A 20,545-nucleotide genomic window follows, 5' to 3' on the forward strand; every position below is an offset into this window, starting at 1 on the left:
CATTTTCACTCTAAAAGTATTTGATTTTTCCAAAACTCGAAAACTTTTCAAAACGCGCTTTTCTTGGAGCTGGGATGAAAATATTTAAGGTGGCTGGTGCCGGTTTCCAGTTCTTTTAAGCACTAATACTTAAAAGGATCAATACTTGTCTTATTCATCAATGATTCGACATTTGTTTGATACCATTATTGTTATTTTAACTGATAAAGAGTGATGGTATTGATCCGTTTAAGGTATGAGTAGTGAAAGTGCTACAAACCGGTGCCAGACACCTTAAGAGCGCGTGCACACAAAAATCGAACATTGTGCGGCAAACTTTCAAATTTTGAAAATAGCTGAAACTTTGGCTATTAGTAGTCCATATTGAGTTATTCATTGCTGTGTGGTTCATTTGTGAAATAACTTTTTGATTTGGCAGAAAATGACCAAGATTGATTTCATAGCCAGACACGAGAAAATTCGGCCTCAAAAATCAGTCATTTTGAAGCAACCCACTTGCCCTTCTGATAAAGCTAGAAGACATCTATTTGTTATCAGCTTGTTCTACAACCTTTTAAGGTTTTATCTTTTAATTCCCATCAAGATCGATCGAGTTTGTAACACTGAGACCGACCAGAATAAAAGGGACCCGTAACTCTATAGAAATCGCTTGCCAAATTGAAAACATAATTTATCCTACTACCTTTATCACAAATCCAATGAAACTGTAAAAGTGAAGTAAGGAGGAAATGGGCTTTCAACTAAAATAAAAATTTTTCTGGGGAAAGTTAATTGTACTCTGTGGAAGAGCGCTCAAAATCTGACAAAATCGCAAAATCAAACCGAGATTGCGTGACGCACCGTGACAAATATTGCAAACGTACGTATTTCGGGAAACATTCAGACCTTTAATTCAGACCTAACCGGATGGAAATACATTAATGGCCTTCTTATTGTTGCTGTTTTTTTTTTTATTATTCATCATTTTGTTTGATAACTAAAATGTTTAACAGCATATTTGTTTCATGCAAGCTTTCCCTCTCTCCCTCGCCAATTTTCACGTACCCAGTGGTGAACATATTTGTCTGTTTACTTGGATGATTACGCGTTTCTTTACGAGTTAAAAAAAAAAAAAAACAAACAAAAAAAAAAAACAATGATCACACATTATAGAAAGCTGGCAAAACAGAGACTTATTCTCTAGGTTTTGTTTAATATTAGACTCGGAAATAATTATTTTGCTCACTCTTGAAATGAACTATTTGAGCGTGTTGCTATAGACGAGTTCCACGCAAAAGCTATGGAATTTTTCCCACCGAACTTTCTTACTTAGAGTGACGCGCTTTGTAAAGCTAGCTAGTTTTCTTGTATTGTACAGCACCAACCAATAGCAGCATTCACATCCGATAATATATGACTCCTACAACATTTGTGAGCTAGTCATTAACACCAAGCTTAGCTCACTTTCAGTGTTAATGTTACGGAACATCTGTGAAGCCAGTTCGGACTTGACACATCAGAAGTTAAAGTCAAACGGAAAAAGCCATTCGTGGACACGATTTCAAACCTGGTGCAGGGCTGCAGTTGTCAAGCCAGCAAGTGCTCGTAATGAAAACAGTTCATGTTGTTAATCTTTAAGGCAGGAAAACACAAACCGTTTTATTTATTTATTTATTTATTTATTTGTTTATTTATTTATTCACCACGACATACCTTCATAGAAAGTTACAGTGAATAATAGACTAGGATCTTACATACGTTTAGTTGTAAATGTGAAGGTTTATTTAGCAGTAATTTTTTATTGTATATAATTATGCCATTTACATATATGACTCCCTAACGCGAAAAGAACTTGAAGGCCGGAATTTTATGAAATACAGTGTTCTAAAAGAGTACCCGTCCTTCGAGTACTCGCCTCCTTCCAGGAATCGCTCCCCTTAGCTTGACGAAAATATTTCAAATAATCGCCCCTCTCTAATAATCGCCCTCACCCCACCCCTCTCAGCGTCTCCTTTTTTTATCCAGCAAAACTGATCAGTGACGATTCAAGCTCTGACGCCAAGAATATCATATTGACATTGAAAATTAATCAAGGAACCAAATTTAAAACACTTTAAAAGCCTATTTTCAGTTTATTTGATGCGATTATATCCTGATCGGTTTAATAGTAAAACAAAATATGTAGAACACAAATTCTAGAGAGCAATATTTGAAATAATCGTCTCCCTCGAATAATCGCTTTTGCTCGAATAATTGCCCTCTTTTGGTGTGAAAAAAATCGCCCCGGCTTTGTTCGAGGAAATACGACATTTATACATGTATACAGTCAAGTAGCTGAAATTTTGTTGCCAATCAAAGCTGTCATAAGTAGGCAATAATAGCATTTATTGTCATGATCAGATCTCATGCTAAATAAGACGAGTGAGTAAGTAGTTCTCACAACCGAATAGAATAAAGACAAATCATCTCACCCGCAAAAAACAAATAGGTAAACTTCGAAAGGAAACTACAGTTAAAGCATTGAGAAGTCTGAGAGAAGAACACCTCCCGATGTCTCGCGATGTCATAACTTTTTTTTTTCCTGGGAGTTATGAATTTGTTTAAACAAAGCACGAACAAAGTTTCATACAATACGGGAAAACCATTACATTCTCAAAAGAAAATGCTGTTGTTTTATGAACAGCATTAATATCAAGTTCGGGCTTAAATATCCGTAAAACACAATTGTAACCTCTGTCACGATCTGTCACGCAATCTCTTATTTGCCTGTATTTCAGTAGTTTTTAGCGCTCTGTTATAGACAACGATTTAATTTACCCAGAACAAACGTTACATTAATTAGAAGTCCATTTCTTCCTAACTTAACTGTTGAAAGTTCATCCCATTCGTGATAAAGGTAGCGTGGTAAATAATCTTTTAAATGTAGCTCGTCATTTCAATAGAGTAACAGTTGGATTACGTTCAGGTCCCTCTCGATGTCATGGTTTTTTCAAACTTCATAGAAATAATAAAATCAAATCGAGAAGAGATGTAAAATAAGTTGATAATAAATGGATGTCTTCTTGCTCTACAGTTAAGGCGAGCGGCTTCCTTAAAAACCTTTAAATTTTCAAGTCGAAATTTCTCGTGACTAGCACCGAAATTTATTATAGTCATTTTCTGCCAAAACAAAAAGTTTTTTGACAAATGAATTCCATTGTGATAAATAACTCAGTGTGGACTACTTGTAGCCAAAGTTTGAGCGATTTTGAGATTTTACACTTTTGCCGCTATTTTCCGATTTTGTTTGATTCTTGTGGGCATTCGCTCTTAAGAGCTCAGTCAACAAAGCACGATTAAGCTTATCCAGGAATTAAAAGCCCAGTTAAAATCTAAAAATCTATACAACGTGTGTTCTGAACTTGGCTTATGTCAATTTGTCACAAAAAAATAATAAAAATAATAGTGAGACCTTTTGAGACATTCGGGAGAAATAAAACCTTTCTAATTTGTTTAAATTCAATCCTGGATACTGAAATGCTAATCGGCTTTCAATTAACCCGGCCCCGTACTTATACAATTATTAGGGATCCTAAGCAACCACGAAGGCGAGGACCATGAAGGCAACGACAACGAAAACTATAAATTTACGATACCAATTCGTGATTATTCTAACCATTTAAAGGAACAGCAATAAGAAGAATGAAAAAGTCACCGTCATGTGCTCAACCTTGAATTTGTTCACCTTACGATGTTAAGTTTTGCAGACGGAGGACCTCCCATGCTCGTTAGGTCTATTGCTTTGTGGGGTTGCCTTTGCCGTCGTTGCGTAAGTTCCCTAATTTACTTAGTGATGTCGGATCAAAGCTTTAAGCCCAGGCGACAAGACCGCGAGGTGAATGATATAGCTTTCATATGAAAGCTGTATTCTAACTCTCGATGGGCCACTCTCCTTTTAATACCCCCCCCCCCCCCCCCCCGCGCTTCACCACCACAACCAACTGGTGTCTTAGTGTCTGATAGAACCATGTCCCCCACCCCCCCACCCCCCTTTTCCAATAAAAAGTAAACAAAAACCAACACCGCAAGTAAACGTTTTTTGGTGATTTAGAAAACACAACTAAAATGGATTAAAAATACCCACGCCACCATTGGGTCTTGTCTTATAGGCTTATGAAGACTTCAATACGACATCATTAAATAACCCTGATGCCTTTCGTTTTCGCTGTGGTCGCAATTCGTTTTAACAGTAGTTGGTTGACGCATATAAAATCAACAATGCGAGCGGATTATTAATTAAGCCAAAATCGAAGTGTGTGAATGTATACTATTACTGAATGCAGCAAACTGCTATACTTTCACATTTCAAGCACTAGCACTGTCGGGTCATATTTTACTCTGGCGGTTTATCGTCATATTTGTATCTTCTCGCAGTCAACGTGAGTAAATGTGCTCTTCTTGTTGAATTCTATCATGTTTTGTTCTGTATCTGTTTCGTTTTCAGTAGTTTTGTTACAACCAGTTGCAAAACGGTTGATAAAACTATCAAAATGGGAAGCTTGTAGACATTCAAATCTCATTCCTATTATATTTTGCTCTTATCTCATTGCACCAAATTTGTCTCGCGTCTTAGGCGTCTCACAATTTACTCTTGCCACTTTTCCCTAACATGTTTGAAATTTTGGTGTTATTGCTTTGTCACATTTGCCTTGTTTCTCTATGGTTTCCTCTTGTCCTTTCAAAGCGTCATCTGTTTTTCTTCTCTGCAGTTTTGCTCTCATATTTCTGTCATGCTTTTACTGATATTTCTGCAGTTCTACTTGTCGTTTTCTTTGCTGTTGTTAAGCGTACGGTATTATCTGTACTGCCATCAGTAGCCCGTCTTTCTCGTAAGCTGTTTTGGTTTTTGCGCTACATTTTGTTCTTGCTTTTCTGTCGTTTCTCCTGAGGTTTACATCCTTACTTTTGTCATGATTTGCCATTGTTTCTCCAAAGTTTTCTGTCATGTTTTGTTCTAATTTTAGATGGCTTTACTCCAATTACTGTTCTTTATTCTTTTAGACGTGTCCTCGTTTTTCTGTCATCGTTTTTTGTGATTGCCATTCTCATTTCTCGTCTATTTTTCTCTCCTCCTTCCTTCCACATTTGTTGGTTTTGATATCTATTTTCCTCACTAGTTGAAAATTTTTCTTTTATTTCAAAAGGTTGCTTTCCGTTTTCTCTTGTTTGTTTCTGCCATGTTTTGTTCTTATATTTTTGGCGGTTTTGTTCGAATCATTTTGCCATGTGTTGTTCTTATATACGTGTCCTTGTTTTTCTGTCAACGTATTTTTGTGATTGTCATTCTCATTTCTCTTCTATTTTTCTCTTCTCATCTTTCCTTCCACATTTGTTAGTTTTGAAATCTATTTTCTTACCATATTGAAAATATTATTTTCATTTCAAAATGTTGCTTTCCTTTTGTTTGTTTCTGTCATTTTTGCCTTGTCTCTCTATAGTTCTCCTTTTGTTCTGTCAGTTTAATACACTCTCTTCTTGTCATGTTGTTATTGTCTATCTATAGTTTTCTCTTTTTCTGTCATGATTTGTTCTTATTTCTTTATAGTTTTGTTCTAATTCTTTTTCCCTGTTTTGTTCTCAGTAAATTTTAATATTCTCTCCCTTCGTAGTCTTCTTTTTTCCCTATAGTTTTGTTCTTACTTTTTTCTATCGTTTTTGTCCTCATCACTCTAAAGGTTTCATCTAAAACTTTTCTGTCACGATTTGTTCCTGGCACGCTATACTTTTTGCCTAACGTTTTTCTGTCGTTTCCTCTCAATCTTTCGAAGGCCTAGTTTGCTTAGTATTCTCTTCTGCACCGCTTTGCCATACCGTTTCTTTCGTTGCTCTACATTTGTTCTTGTTTTTCATTTTTCTCAAGACTATAGATTTTGTTTTCTTTCTCTTTTTCTTTTTTCTTTACAGGTTTTTCTCGGGCTACTATCATTTTTATCAACTGTTGTTCTTGGAACGGTATAGTTTTCCTCAGATATGTGAAATTTCTTTGTATTTTAGTTCACTGTTCTTTTTCACCTTTGTCTCGTGTCTCTACGATCGTCTTTAAAAATAAATAAATCACTTTATTTAGGTTTCTCTATAGTTTTTCTATAGTTTACTTTTTCTTATTATATGTCTAGTATGTTAGTGCCGTTTCTCTGTTATTTTGTTATATCATTTTGTTTCTGCTGTCTTTTTTTCCCGTCATATTTGTTCCGAACATTATCCGTCGTTTCTCCCACACTCTGTCACACAACTTTGCTCTGTTGTTTGTAGTTAGTCTTTTTCTCGGTTTTGTCGTTAGACATCATTTTTTCGTCGTTTCCTTTGCCATCCTCCCCACCCCCCTCCCCCCTTATGGTCTACCTATTTTCTGCAGCTTGTTTGTTTGAGAGTTCTGCTTATCGAAAAATTCTTACTCATCGCAAAATGAGCGAAAATTTGACCATCGCGAAAATAAAAGGCATCAGGGTGACTATGAATAGCATTAATTATCTTTTTATAAAAAGGTCTGATTGGGCTCTTAACTATCATCTGAGATAGACCTCGTTCTTGTCGTAGCTAAAAAATTTCTTTCCTGTTCCAATAATAGAAGTCGTCTCGTGAATTTTCCCCGAATGCTGCGTTATCCTTTCACTCCAGGAGTGAACCTACGAGTCATATCATATGGTTGTACCTTTAAGCCTGGGGATGAACTCTCCAAGCCTGTGTATACGTGACTGATTGTTAAAAAATAAAAGTTCCTGAGCAGTACTTTCATGTGGGCCTGTTTATTATGTTGTATAAGGAGGTTCTAGCTTTATATTCTGTGCATGAAATCTTCGAGTGTGACCACAAAAATGAAAGCCAACAGAGCAGTACTTTCCTGTGGCGCCGTTTATTATGCTGTACAAGGTGGTTCTAACTTAAAAATCTGTGAATGAAATCCTCGAGTATGACCACCGAATGAAGGCCAACAGAGCAGTACGTTCCTGTGGTGCTGTTTATTATGTTGTATAAGGTGGTTCTAACTTTATATTCTGTGCATGAAATCCTCGAGTGTGACCATACAAATGAAAGCTAGCGGAGCAGTTCTTTGCCTGTGATGCTCCCCTGTTGAGCTGTTTATTATGCTGTACAAGGTTGATCTAACTTTAAAATCTGTGAATGAAATCCTAAAGTGTGACTATTCAAATGAAAGCCAACGGAGCAGTACTTTCCTGTGGTGTTGTTTATTATGGTGTACAAGAAGGTTCTAACTTTATGTTCTGTGCATGAAATCCTGCTTCTCTGAGGAGCTGTTTATTATGCTGTACACTTAAGATTCTGTGAACAACATCCTCGAGCATGACGATCCAAATAAAATCTAACTGAGCATTACTTCCCTTTGGGGCTGTTGATTATGCTGTTGTTAGACAGTTAAGGGGGTTCTAACTTTTAAGTCTGTAAATGAAATCCTGTGTGACCAACCAAATGAAAGCTTTTGAGTAGTACTGCCCAGTGGTGCTGTTTATTATGCCTTGCAAGGTGGTTCTAACTTTATAATCTGTGAATGAAATCTGCGAGTGTGACCATTCAAATGAAAGCTTCTGAGCAGTACTTTCCTGTGGTGCTGCTGATTATGCTGTACAAGGTGGTTCTAACTTTAGGTTCTGTGGATGAAATCCTCGAGTACGACCATTCAAACGAAAGCTAATGAAGTAGTACTTTCCTGTGGTGCTGCTGATATGCTGTACAAGGTGGTTCTAATGTTTCACTCTATGGATTAAATCCTAAAGTGTGACCATTCAGATGAAATCTGTGGAGTAGTATTTCTATTTGTTTTCTTCCGGAGTGAAGAGGTAAATTTCAGCCGGAAAAATGACCTGATATCCGAGAATTGAGCAAAAATACACTCAGTCAGACCTTTTTTTATAAATGAAACTATGAAGCAATGGCCTAAGTGTTCAAAGCACGATCATGTTAATCCAGAACAAGTTCCAATTTTGAATCCAGTATTTAAAATTTCCTGTATTTCATTTTTGGAATCAGTGATTCATCTGAGGTTGAAACTTCAATGGTAATTGTACAATGCTTAGTTTTTATTTATTTATTATTATTACTTTTTATCTTGAAATGCTTCTTCTAATCGTTTTTGGCAATTGAAACAAAAGCAAGGATCTGGATTAACTTTAAATCTGGTTTTTGAAAAATTGAACCATGAATTTTAAGTACGTAAGTTAACATTTTCAAGAATAAACCTTAGGGCCAATTGATTTGCGCAGTCCACCGTCCGCAGTCTGGAGTCCAATCCACTCTGTTCCTGATTTTGTGGCTGGCTCTTGACTTGTAAATATAACTTGTAACTAAGTTCTAAGATAGAAAAATATATATTAATAAAATAAAATTAAGCAATGTAGATTTTCCAAAAACAAATAACGACAGGCTTGCAATTTAAAGGAAACAGTCACTGTGGCCAGTCACTGGCCAAAAGTTTCAGTCTGTTCTGGTGCATTGAAAACGCTGGCTAAAAGTTGATTATATAAAAATATCTAAGGGGAAATTTGATTCTGAGCGCTCCGCAAGCGAGAAGTTTATTATAATATCTCACCTTTTTAATAGACCTTGATCCCAAAGTTGCGTCTCGGCTGTTAAGCCTTGTTAGGTTCCAAATGGAGTCATTCTGTGTGTGGTATCTGCATGGAAGGAAACAATAGTAGCGTTAAAAAATGTTTATTCCCCCTCCCCCTTCCCTCTTGCAAATCACTTTTCCTCTTATTCATTTTGATTCTGTGATGTGATTGAGGGTAGAGGGGAGATGTGAAAGGAGTTCTTTTATTTCTAGAGTTCCGCTATTGATTTGGTAAATTTAACTATCATTAAAAAGTAATGTCGTGTTTCAAGAAAGTCTGTCAACTTTGTTACCCATACGCAAAATGTTTCTGAGGATAAGAATGGTTTAACGCCCGTACAAAAACAAACAAAACAACTGGACCAAAAGCTACTCACCCGAGATCAGAGGAATGCTGTCTTTCTGAAAATGTCTCCGGCGATCACAACACACCTGCATCTATATATAAAAAAACATAATTCTTTAATGTAAGAAGTATTACCTTAAGTAAGCAACATATCGCGCATGCGAGCACGCTAAATTAAAGATACTGGTTCGGGGAAGGAGGCATGAATTGACTCCTGTCCTGTCGTTGACAATTTCAAGATGGCAATGGATACAAGCCTACAAGAAGTCCTTTAGGGTCGAGTTTGTACCCTTAACTTCCCTGTTCAAAAAGTTCATTTAAGTGGTTTTAAAACTGGTACGTAATAGCTTCCAATCCAGTGGAAGTAGCAATACCATAATATTATAATACAATATTATTATAGCGAGAATGATGTATTATTCAGTAATGACACAGGCAAACTCGGAAAAAGAAATTCCGAGTGCTCCTATCAGGAGTCGAACCTTAGACCTTCCGATTACTACTTCGGATGCTCTACCACTGAGCTACAGGAGACTTATTATAATTACGTGCTCACTGCTTGATACAAGCGCCACTGTCTAAAACCACCAACTCATACCTCCTGGGTTACCTAATCCACATTTCAGAAGAAAAAACAGTAAAACAGAAAGGAAAATAAGAAAAACAAGTGAACTCGAGTAAATACCTATCTTATCTTGAATTCTTCCATGTTGAAAATCTCCGCATGCCGTCGGCGGTTTCCGACCATCGGTTCAAGACAGGTTCGAGCTGAACGCGTATGAAGAGAAGTCTGCCATGGCGATATGGACGGTACTCTATGGAATAAACCGCAACATTAATATTATTGCTTTAAATTATTTTTTGTCCATGAAACAACTATAAGGACGGAGAAAGGCTTTACCGTTGTCCGTTTTGAAACCAAGCTCCTCGTGTTGGCGATAGGTGTGAAGAAAAAGACGAATAATTCAGTAAAAATCTACAATTCAAATGTCATTAAAAAGCCTCGACTGCAATTCCTTTCGGATGGAATCGACATGGGCGTTGACTGGACAGAAATATGAAAATATAATAACTGGAAAATGTTTGGGGAACGCACAGAAATATTGGATAAAGGTATAAAGAAACGGGATTAAGATTTCTGAGAAATAAGCCAGGGCAACTAAATAGCACTTTACAGTTTAACAAACCCAGATCTTCGACCGAATTGGAATTTATAAATGTCTATTGAGAAACTCCCGGACAACTAGAGAAGACAGAAGGCGGGGAGAAACTCAGAACGTGGATGAAGGCGAGTTCGGGGTTTTAAAACGAGCAACTGGTTGGTTGGAGGCGATTGAATTATCACCACACAATTTATGTTGTCCTTCAATCGCTCTTGGGTTTTACTTAACAGATTGACGTTAAATTGTTGGAAATAGTGTCTTCAATTCAAAGCTTAGTTTAAAAGCTTAAAAGTATTATTAGCATTTACGTTTTTTGGAAAATTGAATTTTATTATCGTCTGTTTTCGCTCTTAAATCTTTTTCATTTCATTGGTCATCCGGAAAGTAATTCATGTATAACTCTTGTATTGAAAACTAAAATTTACAGCTTCGTTTCCCCAAAATATATGATAATCGCTATGAAACTGGCTCCTTGAAATCAAAGTTACTGATTATTTGATTGCATTTAGTTTCCCTTCGATGTCATCCTATTGCGGACCTGGGGTTGGGGACTGGAACAATTTAAGGCAAGTTGGCAGGCGATATTGTAACACGTTGCTAGCGCATCCAACTAGTAGAGAGAGGGAGCTGCAACCCACCAAAATGTCCCACCGCTCTACGTTCTCTTCCTGACAGGACTTCAGGGCAGTCAAAGACAAGTTACTAGGTCGTCATTGAAGTGCGGCATTTGAACAACAACAGGCAAACGTAACACCTAGGTGCTTTATGGTGGTCCATATCAGTTTTTCATGTGATCTATATCGATGCTTGTCACTCGACTGACTGCTTGCGGTTGCATCAGCTACACACACAAACAAATGACACACGATAATGTGACAAACGAATATTACGACTCCGGTACTCTATATCAATTGCACAGCTAATTTTCAGGTTAACATGTTATAACTCACCGCATAACAGTCATTACACACTTAGAAAAACACAGATGTTGTTGTCCCATAGATTGTCAAACTGTATCAAAAACCAATACCACTTATATTGACAATTTACAAGCATACTTCATTTTTAAAGGCATCACGATCTAGAGCATATTGGTGAGCACACCTGGTTCGAGAAAATTACATTTGGTACCACCAGGCGAAACGAGCTAGCAAATTCGTGCCCCCAGTCCGCACGGCGACGCCTCTGAATGTTCAGTTGAATGGATAAACAAGTAGAGCCACAGTGGGCTCAGAGAAGCCGGAAGGGACATAACAAGAAGCGCACAAGTGTGGTGTGTATTTTTGCGTCTGCGGTCAAAATAACCTCTTCTAAAAGTCTCGAGCCTCGAGGGAGAGAAATATGCTAAAACGATGTCAAAAAATTGAATCTGTGCATCACAAATACCCTTGCGCTTTCCGTGAGAATTGTTCTCGGATATACAATATCGAAACTGTATAGCACCAATCACTTGCGTTCTGATATTTACTGCTTGTTTCAGGTACTCAGCTGACTGTGTTGAGGAGGAAGAAGACTACCGAGGGGCGCTAGTTTACTTCGTGGAGTCTTTGTTTAGCTAAGCAACACTGTAAAGCCGTCAAAGGTGAAATGACGAATTTTCACATGGATGATGTATGGGAGAATCTAAGAAGCCAACGAGTGCAAGTCGTCCAGGAACTGCGCGTTGATCGCACTCTCCTTTTCGATTATTTGCGGAGTAAGGCAGTTTTTGACAGTGAAGATTGCGAGCTCGTGCAGGCGGAGAAGACGAACGAACGCAAGGCTGCCAAGCTGCTGGACATCCTGCGGACTAAAGGCACAGAAAGTCTGGTGCATTTTCTTGACGTTGTGCAGCTGTTAAACCCTGGCATTTACGAGAAGCTGACGGGGCAAAGGGCAACGGCAAGTACGTATATGACTAAATTCTAATACAATTACATCATTATAAAATTCAGTTCTTGATACAAGAAAAAAAGTTTCTTCTCTTAATTCAAAAGTTTTGCACCACTCATACTGCCAACGACAAACTTCGAGTGAATTTGTTTGCAGCGGCCAACAAGGCCAACAGATCCAGTATGGCCATTCTAGGAAACCACAGTGCTAATTTCCCGAAACTTCTTTCAAATATGGCCGCAATATCGTTCATTTTTTGAAGTCGTACTTATCGTTGGCAACGCACAGTAAGATAATATTAATTTGAATCTGAGCACAAGGAGTAACAAAAAGTAAGAAAGGAAGACTTAATATTATCATCTATTTCACAACTGTAACCAAGAGCGGAAAAAAATTCTCTCAACCTATAGCTACGACATTGTACCATTCGAACTGCCAATGACGGTATCTGACACGGCCGAAGTAACTTGACTAGTTCACTAATTTGTTGTCACTAGTAAACCAGACAAACAATTATACTTAGGCTTGTGGGTAAGCCGATGTTGATTTCCAGAAACTCCGTTCCAGAAGTTGTTCTTCAAGCCAATGATACACTGTTCAACATTTGTTGAGCAACAAATGTTGCAGCTGCTGTTCAACAAATGTTGAACAGTGTATCATGTGATGTTGAACGTTGAAAAATGCCGTTCAACATGTTGCAAGTTGTTGAACGAACTTGGCTCTATTCCGTTGACCAAGTTGCCGCAACAAGTCGCAGCAATGTTCAACATTTGTTTTTGTTAATCAACAAAAGTTGAACGATGTTGAACCGTGTATCATTCGCTTCAGTGAAGACGCACATGGTCGGACTTGAACAGGGTTTGAACTTTTGGTCTCGAAAAAAATAAACCTGACGAGTTAAAATGAATGGACGACTGGTCACCGTAAAGCGACGATCACACAACTGGTACCATGGATGGAAAATTGTTTCTTTTAATCGAAAACATTCACACATCCAATAAAAGATAACTTTATTTAACGTGATCAGTACGCTTACCTAAAAATACAGCTGAGGTATCTGTAAGCTAGTTTACAGGTACACCACGAGAAACATAACACAAATTAAAATTAAAAATATTTTCAACTCCACGGTGGCCATGCATACTACCGACAACAAACACATCCTGAGTAAATTGATTAAAATTAGTTTTGGCTCGCTGACAAGTCGGTTTGATCTTTAGTGATGAACCAGGCTGACAAAACGAACTCGTACTTCCGGATGCAAATTTTACCTAGTCTTCAAATATTGCTCTTTTTTTCTGGAGTAATACAATGCACATTGATACTGGTGCTGACATCTTGAAGCCAAAAATTATTGCTGCTGAGCGATTTATAAAGCTCACCGACGATTGTCGCCTGCCAGAAAGACCTGAGTAGCTCAGTTTGCTTTCTAAAACCAACCCTGATACTAACATGGCAGTTATAATAGTAATGTGAAGTTTATCTTAGGCCGTGTTGAGTAGTATAATAAATAAAGTCGATGTTGTTTTCTTCTCGAGCCATAGGGACACCCAAAGGTTCATTTCGGTGGATAGGTGTTCATCCTTAGATAACCTTAGAAATTCGGATTTAGTTTAAATAAATTCTTAATTTCTCTTTGGCAATTGCCATCAGAAGATTTCGCTTAACTGGAAAACAAATTCCTTTCGTTTTCGAATGGCAAATATGTCGTTAAAAATGCGAAAAAAAGGTCAGCAAGCATTTCCGTAAGTAAGTAAGTAAGTAAACTTTATTTATCCAGGGTGGCACATTCAGCTACATGGCTGTTACGAGAGGGGCCCTGGTAATAAACCATGACAAAGAACAGCCAAAGTAAAGCCAAGAACAGCTCGAAAATACAGGTAATAAAATCTCGTTCCCTAAAACTTTTCAGCTAAAGCTTACACAAATATGCCTTTAAAAGGACACGAGTAGTATTAACGTTTGGCAAATGAGCTTATAAACTCCTCGAAGCTTCTTAATGTCGTCTCTTACTACAGGCAGGTTTCTTAAATACTTAGGTGGAGATTTAAACGCATGAATGAACGTGTTCTGGAATCGTCGGTCAGAAAGGGTATAACCATTGCAGTCAGTGAAAGCAGTAAGGTCAGAAGACTGATTCAGTAGAAAGAAATATACGTAGCGCTCGTGCAGCTTATTCAGTTCGTTGCTGTCAAATTGAACAGGGATGCCACGTAGAAGAACAATAAATCACACGAGACATATGAAGGAATTGCAAAATATAGTTCCATAAGTCTAGCCGAGTCCAGTATCATAAAAAATGAGACAAGGTTTCAATACTGGGCGATAACAAAATTCCTGACTAAAAATAATTTGCCTTTTTGTATGATAATTCGAATCATACAAATTTTCTATCTTTTACCAGACAAACTGTTTTGCCAACGGTAACAATACTCTCCGGCGGCAGAATAATAGACAAATTGTACAATTAAATACTGAGACAAAAGATAAAGTCCGTACAGTTTTTAAATCAGTTGATCGTACGAGATCTAGTAATTACAGACTAATAACTATTTCAACGAACGTTTCTTGGAACTAGTTGCGTCCTTCAAACACTTGGGAGTAACACTTTTAAATGGGGACCTGTCCAAGGCTGACCATATTGAAGATCTTACCGCCAAAAAAACAAGCGCCTTGGACTTCTCAGAAGAATCAAACATCTCTTGCCATTTAAAACTTTTACAGCTCGCTTATTCTTGCCCTTTTCGATTATGGTGATTTAGTTTGGGGAGATAAGAATATTATTGATTTAAAAGAACGCTCTGTAGTTACTACAGAATAAAGTAGAAAAATTAACCTCGACTAACCAAGAAGCTCGTCTATCAATGAGGCCCTTCTATCCCTTAAATGGAAGCGTCGCTGGCTTACTGAAAGAAGACATGCACATCGTTGCGTTCAGCACTTCAAATGCCTGAACAATATTATCGATTTAATATTTACCTAAAAGCAGTTTTCATAATTACAATAAACGCCAGGCTTCCAAACTCCATCTCACTCGCCAGGGCCTAAAACGAACTGAGGAAAACATCAATGTACCTTCCAGGTAGCAAACGATTTCAACAATTTAAACCCTTATTTGAAAGACATTGATTCTATTGTACTATTTAAGAAAAAAAAAAATAGAGCAATTAGCTTTGTATTTTTTTTTCTGCCATAGATTTTGTAGTTTTAGATTGGACATAGAGACTTCCCTTCTGGAGGAAGAAACGTTATGTAAAAGGCGGGAACTGTCTACCCGAAACCTGGAAAAGCAGTCCTTGTAAAAATAGGTCGCAGTGTGTACAGGTGCGACTGAGTAAGGGAGCCTTTGTTCAAATGGTAGTTTGAATTACTTGATGTGATATTTCTGTCGGTGACGAATCTGTATTGGAGAGATACAGTTTTTGAGCAATGTATATAATGGAATAAAATGCTATACCAAATCTAGTTCATTTATTTTTATTTTAAACAGGAGAAAATCCGATAATCAGCGATGTCAGTGCCAAGTCTTTCGCAGGTAAAAAACATTTAGTTTTGAATTGATTAATTTTAGGTATGTCTTCCCTAGTACTGTAATCAATTAAATCCTTTAGTTATTGACGTTCAAAGGACGAATACAGGATAGATAATTTAATTTCCTAAACTCTCTTGCCACATTCTTCAAAATACGTCCCACCTAGTCTGAAGTGTTATCTCAGTGGGGTGGAGAAAGCTTAGAAAAAAGACTTGTGTAAAGCAGATGAACTAAAGGGGGTCAATAATGACAACTGGTTGACGATCGTTTAGCTTTGTCGTCATTGTGGTACAATTTCAAACCAAAGCAACCTCTGTTTTGCAGATCTTGACCCTCAGCGTGATATGGACATCCTCAGCAACCATTTGACAAGAGCTGTTGTGGACGTACAAGAGATCACCCTTAGATATGATCAACTGTTGAAGGAAAACCAACTGCTTAGCAAAAAGCTCAGGAAGGTGACAAGTGATCTGGATTTGAACTCCAGATGTTTGGATATCACGGAAGACAAGGCCGTGAAGGCGGAGGAACGTGCAAGGGAGGCATGTAACAACGCAGCAAAAGCTGAGGAAGCTGCCAATGTTCACAAAAGAGAGTACGAGAAGGCCATGAGTGACAGGCATGCTTACCTCCTTGCTCTTTTGATGAAATTGGTGTCATCAGAAGAAGAAGCTAAACAGTTGAGAAAGCAGGTAGAAGAAGGGAAGCGGAGAAATGAAGAATTGATGAGTAAGATGCAACAGTTATCCGAGAGTTTTGAGCGCGAACGATGCAATTCCACGGAATTATCCGCAAAGTTATCCCTTCAGAGAAAGAGTTTAAAAACGGCGGAAGGCCTGAGAGATCGATATCGCGAACTACAGTTCATCTCGCAAAAGCTAAAGATGGAGAGAGACCAAGCAATCTCTGAGCTCAATGAGCTGAAAGACTGGGCTGAAGCGCTGAAGGCCCGCTACGATATTGTGGAGAAAAACAGCCAGGAATACCAAGAGAGCTATGACAATGCTGTTGTTGATTGCTCTCAGTTCAGAAAACAGATTCAAGAATTGCAATTTCAGTTATCCTTTTCTCAGAGGCAAGAGTCAAACGTCAGAGCCCAAAACGAGGAGCTTACTCGACGAGTGAAAAAATACCAAGAGCAGCGTGATTTGTACGGTGAAGAGAGAATAAAAGCGATCAAGGAACGAGACCAGGCCAGAAAAGAAAGGGATGAGATGTATCAGCAGTGCAGTGACGCCCAGAAGGAAAAAGACGACGTTCTGAAAAGGTTTCTTTTAGAGACCAGAGAGTTTGAGAGTCGACAGGAAGCAGTCACAGCTGAAATGCAAGCTTTGAGGGAGCGTCTGGTGCAAACCGAGGAGACAATGAAGGCTCTACAGATGGAAAAGGAATTTTCTTTAAACGTTAAACCATTTACATCGGTGAGTAAATGTAACTTGTTTTACTTAAACCTTGCATGGAAAAGAATATCTTTGGTTCATCGTCATTCATCACCGTTCCTCTTTGTCCCAAGCTGCCATAATTCCCTTTTATTTTGTATCACTCCTCTCATCCGACTGCTACCCTTGTGGCTGCCCGCATGGTTATCTTCGTGGGTTTCTGCCATGTGATTTGTGCGAACCAAGGGGAAGTTGAAAGCTTAAAAAATGGACTAAATGAATCTTGCAATTCCAGTTATACCATTATAGTTTTGATTTAATAGACAAGAAACAAGAAACCCAAACTAAACACTTAATCTGACAAGAAACAAGAAACCGAAACGGAAGACTCAATCTGACTCTATTAACATCCTCTGTATGTCATGATCACATTGTATTTTTAATCGCATGTAACTAAACTTTCGCACGCTTTTAAACAATTTTGAAAATGATGACATGGAGTTATCGAAACGTCAGTGAACCCTGCTATCGCTTGTTTTTATTAAAACCTCCGTTTACTGACCGTTCCTTGAATATTCGCAGCCATCAGCTACAGTAAGGAAATTTACTCAAATCTTCTCCTATCTCGCTCAATAGGAATGAAAAAGAAGGAAAATGAATGGCAGCCTTTGAGGATTTTTTCGCAGATTCCAAACGTTAACTGAAAAGTAGTTTTCAACGGTTATTCAATAAAATGAATAAACGAAAATTATCTTATGCGACTTTGGTTATTTCCCCGTTTGAGCTTTCTTTGACACCAGTGTTATTAGACGAAATCAAAGCTGACCACTTAGATTTCGTTGCAGTCCACTCGAGGATGTTTTACGTCTCGAAAGTCCACCTCGTGTAGAGATTTTTCGAGCACCTTTAAGGACCAATGATTTCCTAACCTTTCTTAAACGTTTCGTTCCCCAAAAATCCTCAGGTATCTGCTGGAAATTAGTATTTCCTGCCTCACATTCCCAATATCGTCTCTTTCTGCGCGTGCCGATGATTTTGATACTAGGCACACGCATTGGTGAGGATTGGGGCGTAGGTCAAATTTCTCTCTATCTAGGGTCGTAAAGTCAATTCATGTGCAGTACTTACTCCATGAATGACATAAATCTACTTACCTGAATTTACCTCGAACTCAAGTCTCACCAACGAGAGTGTCCAATTCCAAAATTATCAACACCCCCTTCCATCCATTTAGAATAAGATGCATGGTTTGACGGTTCTTAGTCGGTGATCATATGTCCACAATTATGTTTGCAGGTACCAGGCAATGTGAAAATCCCAGATACTCTCATCAGGAAGAACTCGAAAGAACAGCCTTCCTGCAATGACGATCATGATGATGATGATAATGATGATGACGATGACGAGGTCTTTGTCAATGGAACTGAGGCAGACCATCAACGATCAAAAAACTCGGCAAAGCTCGTCCACAGCATCAAAAACCGTTTTTACAAAACGTCCAAGGAGAGTTTACTGCCCGTCGAGATTCCTCGTGAAGATTCAGAGATCCGTTGTGCCCGGTGGCTGTCCCGTCTACCTTGCGAGGCATTGATCCCGATGCTGTCCCTTAAGTCTCCTAAAAGTCCATCTTGCGGTGTCTCGCCGGCTGCCAGTGCATGCAACTTGCTGCCAACATCCCCAACCATAGATAACGACAGTGGATACAATTCCCCGTCCTGCAACTCACCAACTGGCGATGACCTTTCTGAGGCAGAAGAGCTGCATAGAACACCACTGAAAGGGAGCTGCGTAGAGGAACGGAAAGACAAAATCGTTGGCACATCGTTTGCCATTGATGACAGCATCACCCCGGAGCCTCGCCGCAGGACTTATGCCTTTAGTAGATTGAGAAATCCTCGTCCCCTCCACCGCGTTCGCAACGGTTAACTGTTCATAATCATTTGAAGCACGTGGCATTTGTCTTTGAACTTGCTAAAGATCTCACAAAGCGCAGAAACGCCACTAATGAGATTCATGAACCGTATGATAGACATCACAAGGTGTCCCCTAACCTTAATTCTCACTAAAACACACATAATTATGTCAAAAACTGGAAGTCATATGAAAACGACAAGAAGGCTGGTTTTATATCTGAGCTGATTTTCCAGAAGATGGCTACAGAAATTGACGTTTTTGTTAACTTTTCTTTAGATATTTATTTATTTATTTTTTAGCGTTTCCTATTGAATTTCACATCAGTAAGTAAATAGATTACAAGAACCATTAGCAAATATTTATAAAAACAAAATATTTCTCACGCCCCCACCCCTCCTCTCACTCCCTCCCTCCCTCCCTCCCTCCCTCCCTCCCTCCCTCCATGGTTTGTTAACCTAGCCCCACTCTCTCTCAAACGTCTTTTAACCGCTTAACGATTTGGCTTTGAATTCAGCGCGCGCTTTGAGCTCACAATTAAGTCATTAGACCTAGCGTTTCGTTTGGCTTCCTGAAGCAAAGTTTTCCTGAGGACATCATTAAGTCTAGTGAGGGAAGAAGTCTTACCAGTGCAGTTCCTACCTCGTCTAATATGCTTGCCACCAGTAGTCCTCTTTTAAGCTAAACGGGTAATTTTCAGTTACTCGGGCTTGGACTATTAAAGGCTTGTATATTGTGGGCTTTGCTTGAGGAGGTGAAAGTCTTTGGCTTTAAAATGTAGGTCTTAGGGATGAGTTCTATTCGGCAACGTGAAATTTTCGCGAATTTTTCACCCAGCCAAAGACTTAGTATATTTTTGTGGTGGAAAAGGGCGCTAACCCTTCCCTTTTCAAATGTTGATTTCAACATCCAGGACTTAGGCTGATATGGAAAACACTAGCAAGAATGGGCAAGGATTTTCTCTTCAAGAAGCGTGAGTTTGAAAAGCTGTTCAATTTTTTTTCGCCGTTATAACTGTAGCGTTGTTATGCTAGTCATCGATTAGTCGAGAAGTGCGATTTTGGTCAGATTTCCGGTCTCAATGTCATAAATAATTTCCAGATGTTCGTTCGGCGTGATTGTTATGTTAGCCTTTGTTCTATGGCACTCATTAAGGAAATGATTTCTAGCCCAAAAATACAACTCTAGAAAGCACCGTTTCTTGTTCATTTGATTGCTACGGATCATTCTGAAGTGATTTATGATGCAAAGCAGAATATCAATCCTTTCTTGGAAATTCGAGCCTATACCCTTGTGCTTAGCAAGCCTAAATTAGCCGGCTTGATGCAAATGGCCTCTGGCTGGTGTCAATGCGTAGGGAAAGCAGTCAGCTGCAGCAAGGGGTAGCCACCTGACAAATATTACCCTTTGCCAATTAGCTCGATGGTGTTAGTCAAATAAGTTCAATGAGCTTGAACAAATGAAAATATAATGCATATGTTATAGCCCTACTTGTCTAAATCACATTTTTTATGTCAAGCAATGTAACTGATGTTAACAGACGGCCTTAAAGCCCGAACTTAGCCTGTCATTTTGAAATATGTTGTATCTAAGAGACCTGTTAGCCTTTGTTTTATGTCACTCATTAAGGACACGATTTCTAGCCCAAAAATACAACTCTTGAAAGCACCGTTTCTTGTTCATTTGATTGCTATGGATCATTCTGAAGTGATTTATGATGCAAAGCAGAATATCAATCCTTTCTGGGAAATTCGAGCC

The 20,545-nt window shown here is 38.5% G+C and overlaps 1 protein-coding gene across 1 annotated transcript; it reads left to right on the plus strand.

The window, feature by feature from the left end:
- The first annotated feature begins 11,088 nt into the window (after positions 1–11,088).
- Positions 11,089–19,981, plus strand: LOC146458206 (uncharacterized). The gene is made up of 4 exons (XM_085090752.1): positions 11,089–11,978; positions 15,456–15,500; positions 15,822–16,918; positions 18,173–19,981. The coding sequence occupies exons 1-4, from the start codon at positions 11,681–11,683 to the stop codon at positions 18,800–18,802; spliced, it is 2,070 nt and encodes a 689-aa protein (XP_084946878.1). The 5' UTR covers positions 11,089–11,680; the 3' UTR covers positions 18,803–19,981.
- Positions 19,982–20,545: the final 564 nt, after the last annotated feature.

This window comes from Pavona decussata, unplaced genomic scaffold (assembly GCF_977016875.1).
Source record: "Pavona decussata unplaced genomic scaffold, jaPavDecu1.1 SCAFFOLD_233, whole genome shotgun sequence".
Taxonomy (NCBI): domain Eukaryota; kingdom Metazoa; phylum Cnidaria; class Anthozoa; order Scleractinia; family Agariciidae; genus Pavona; species Pavona decussata.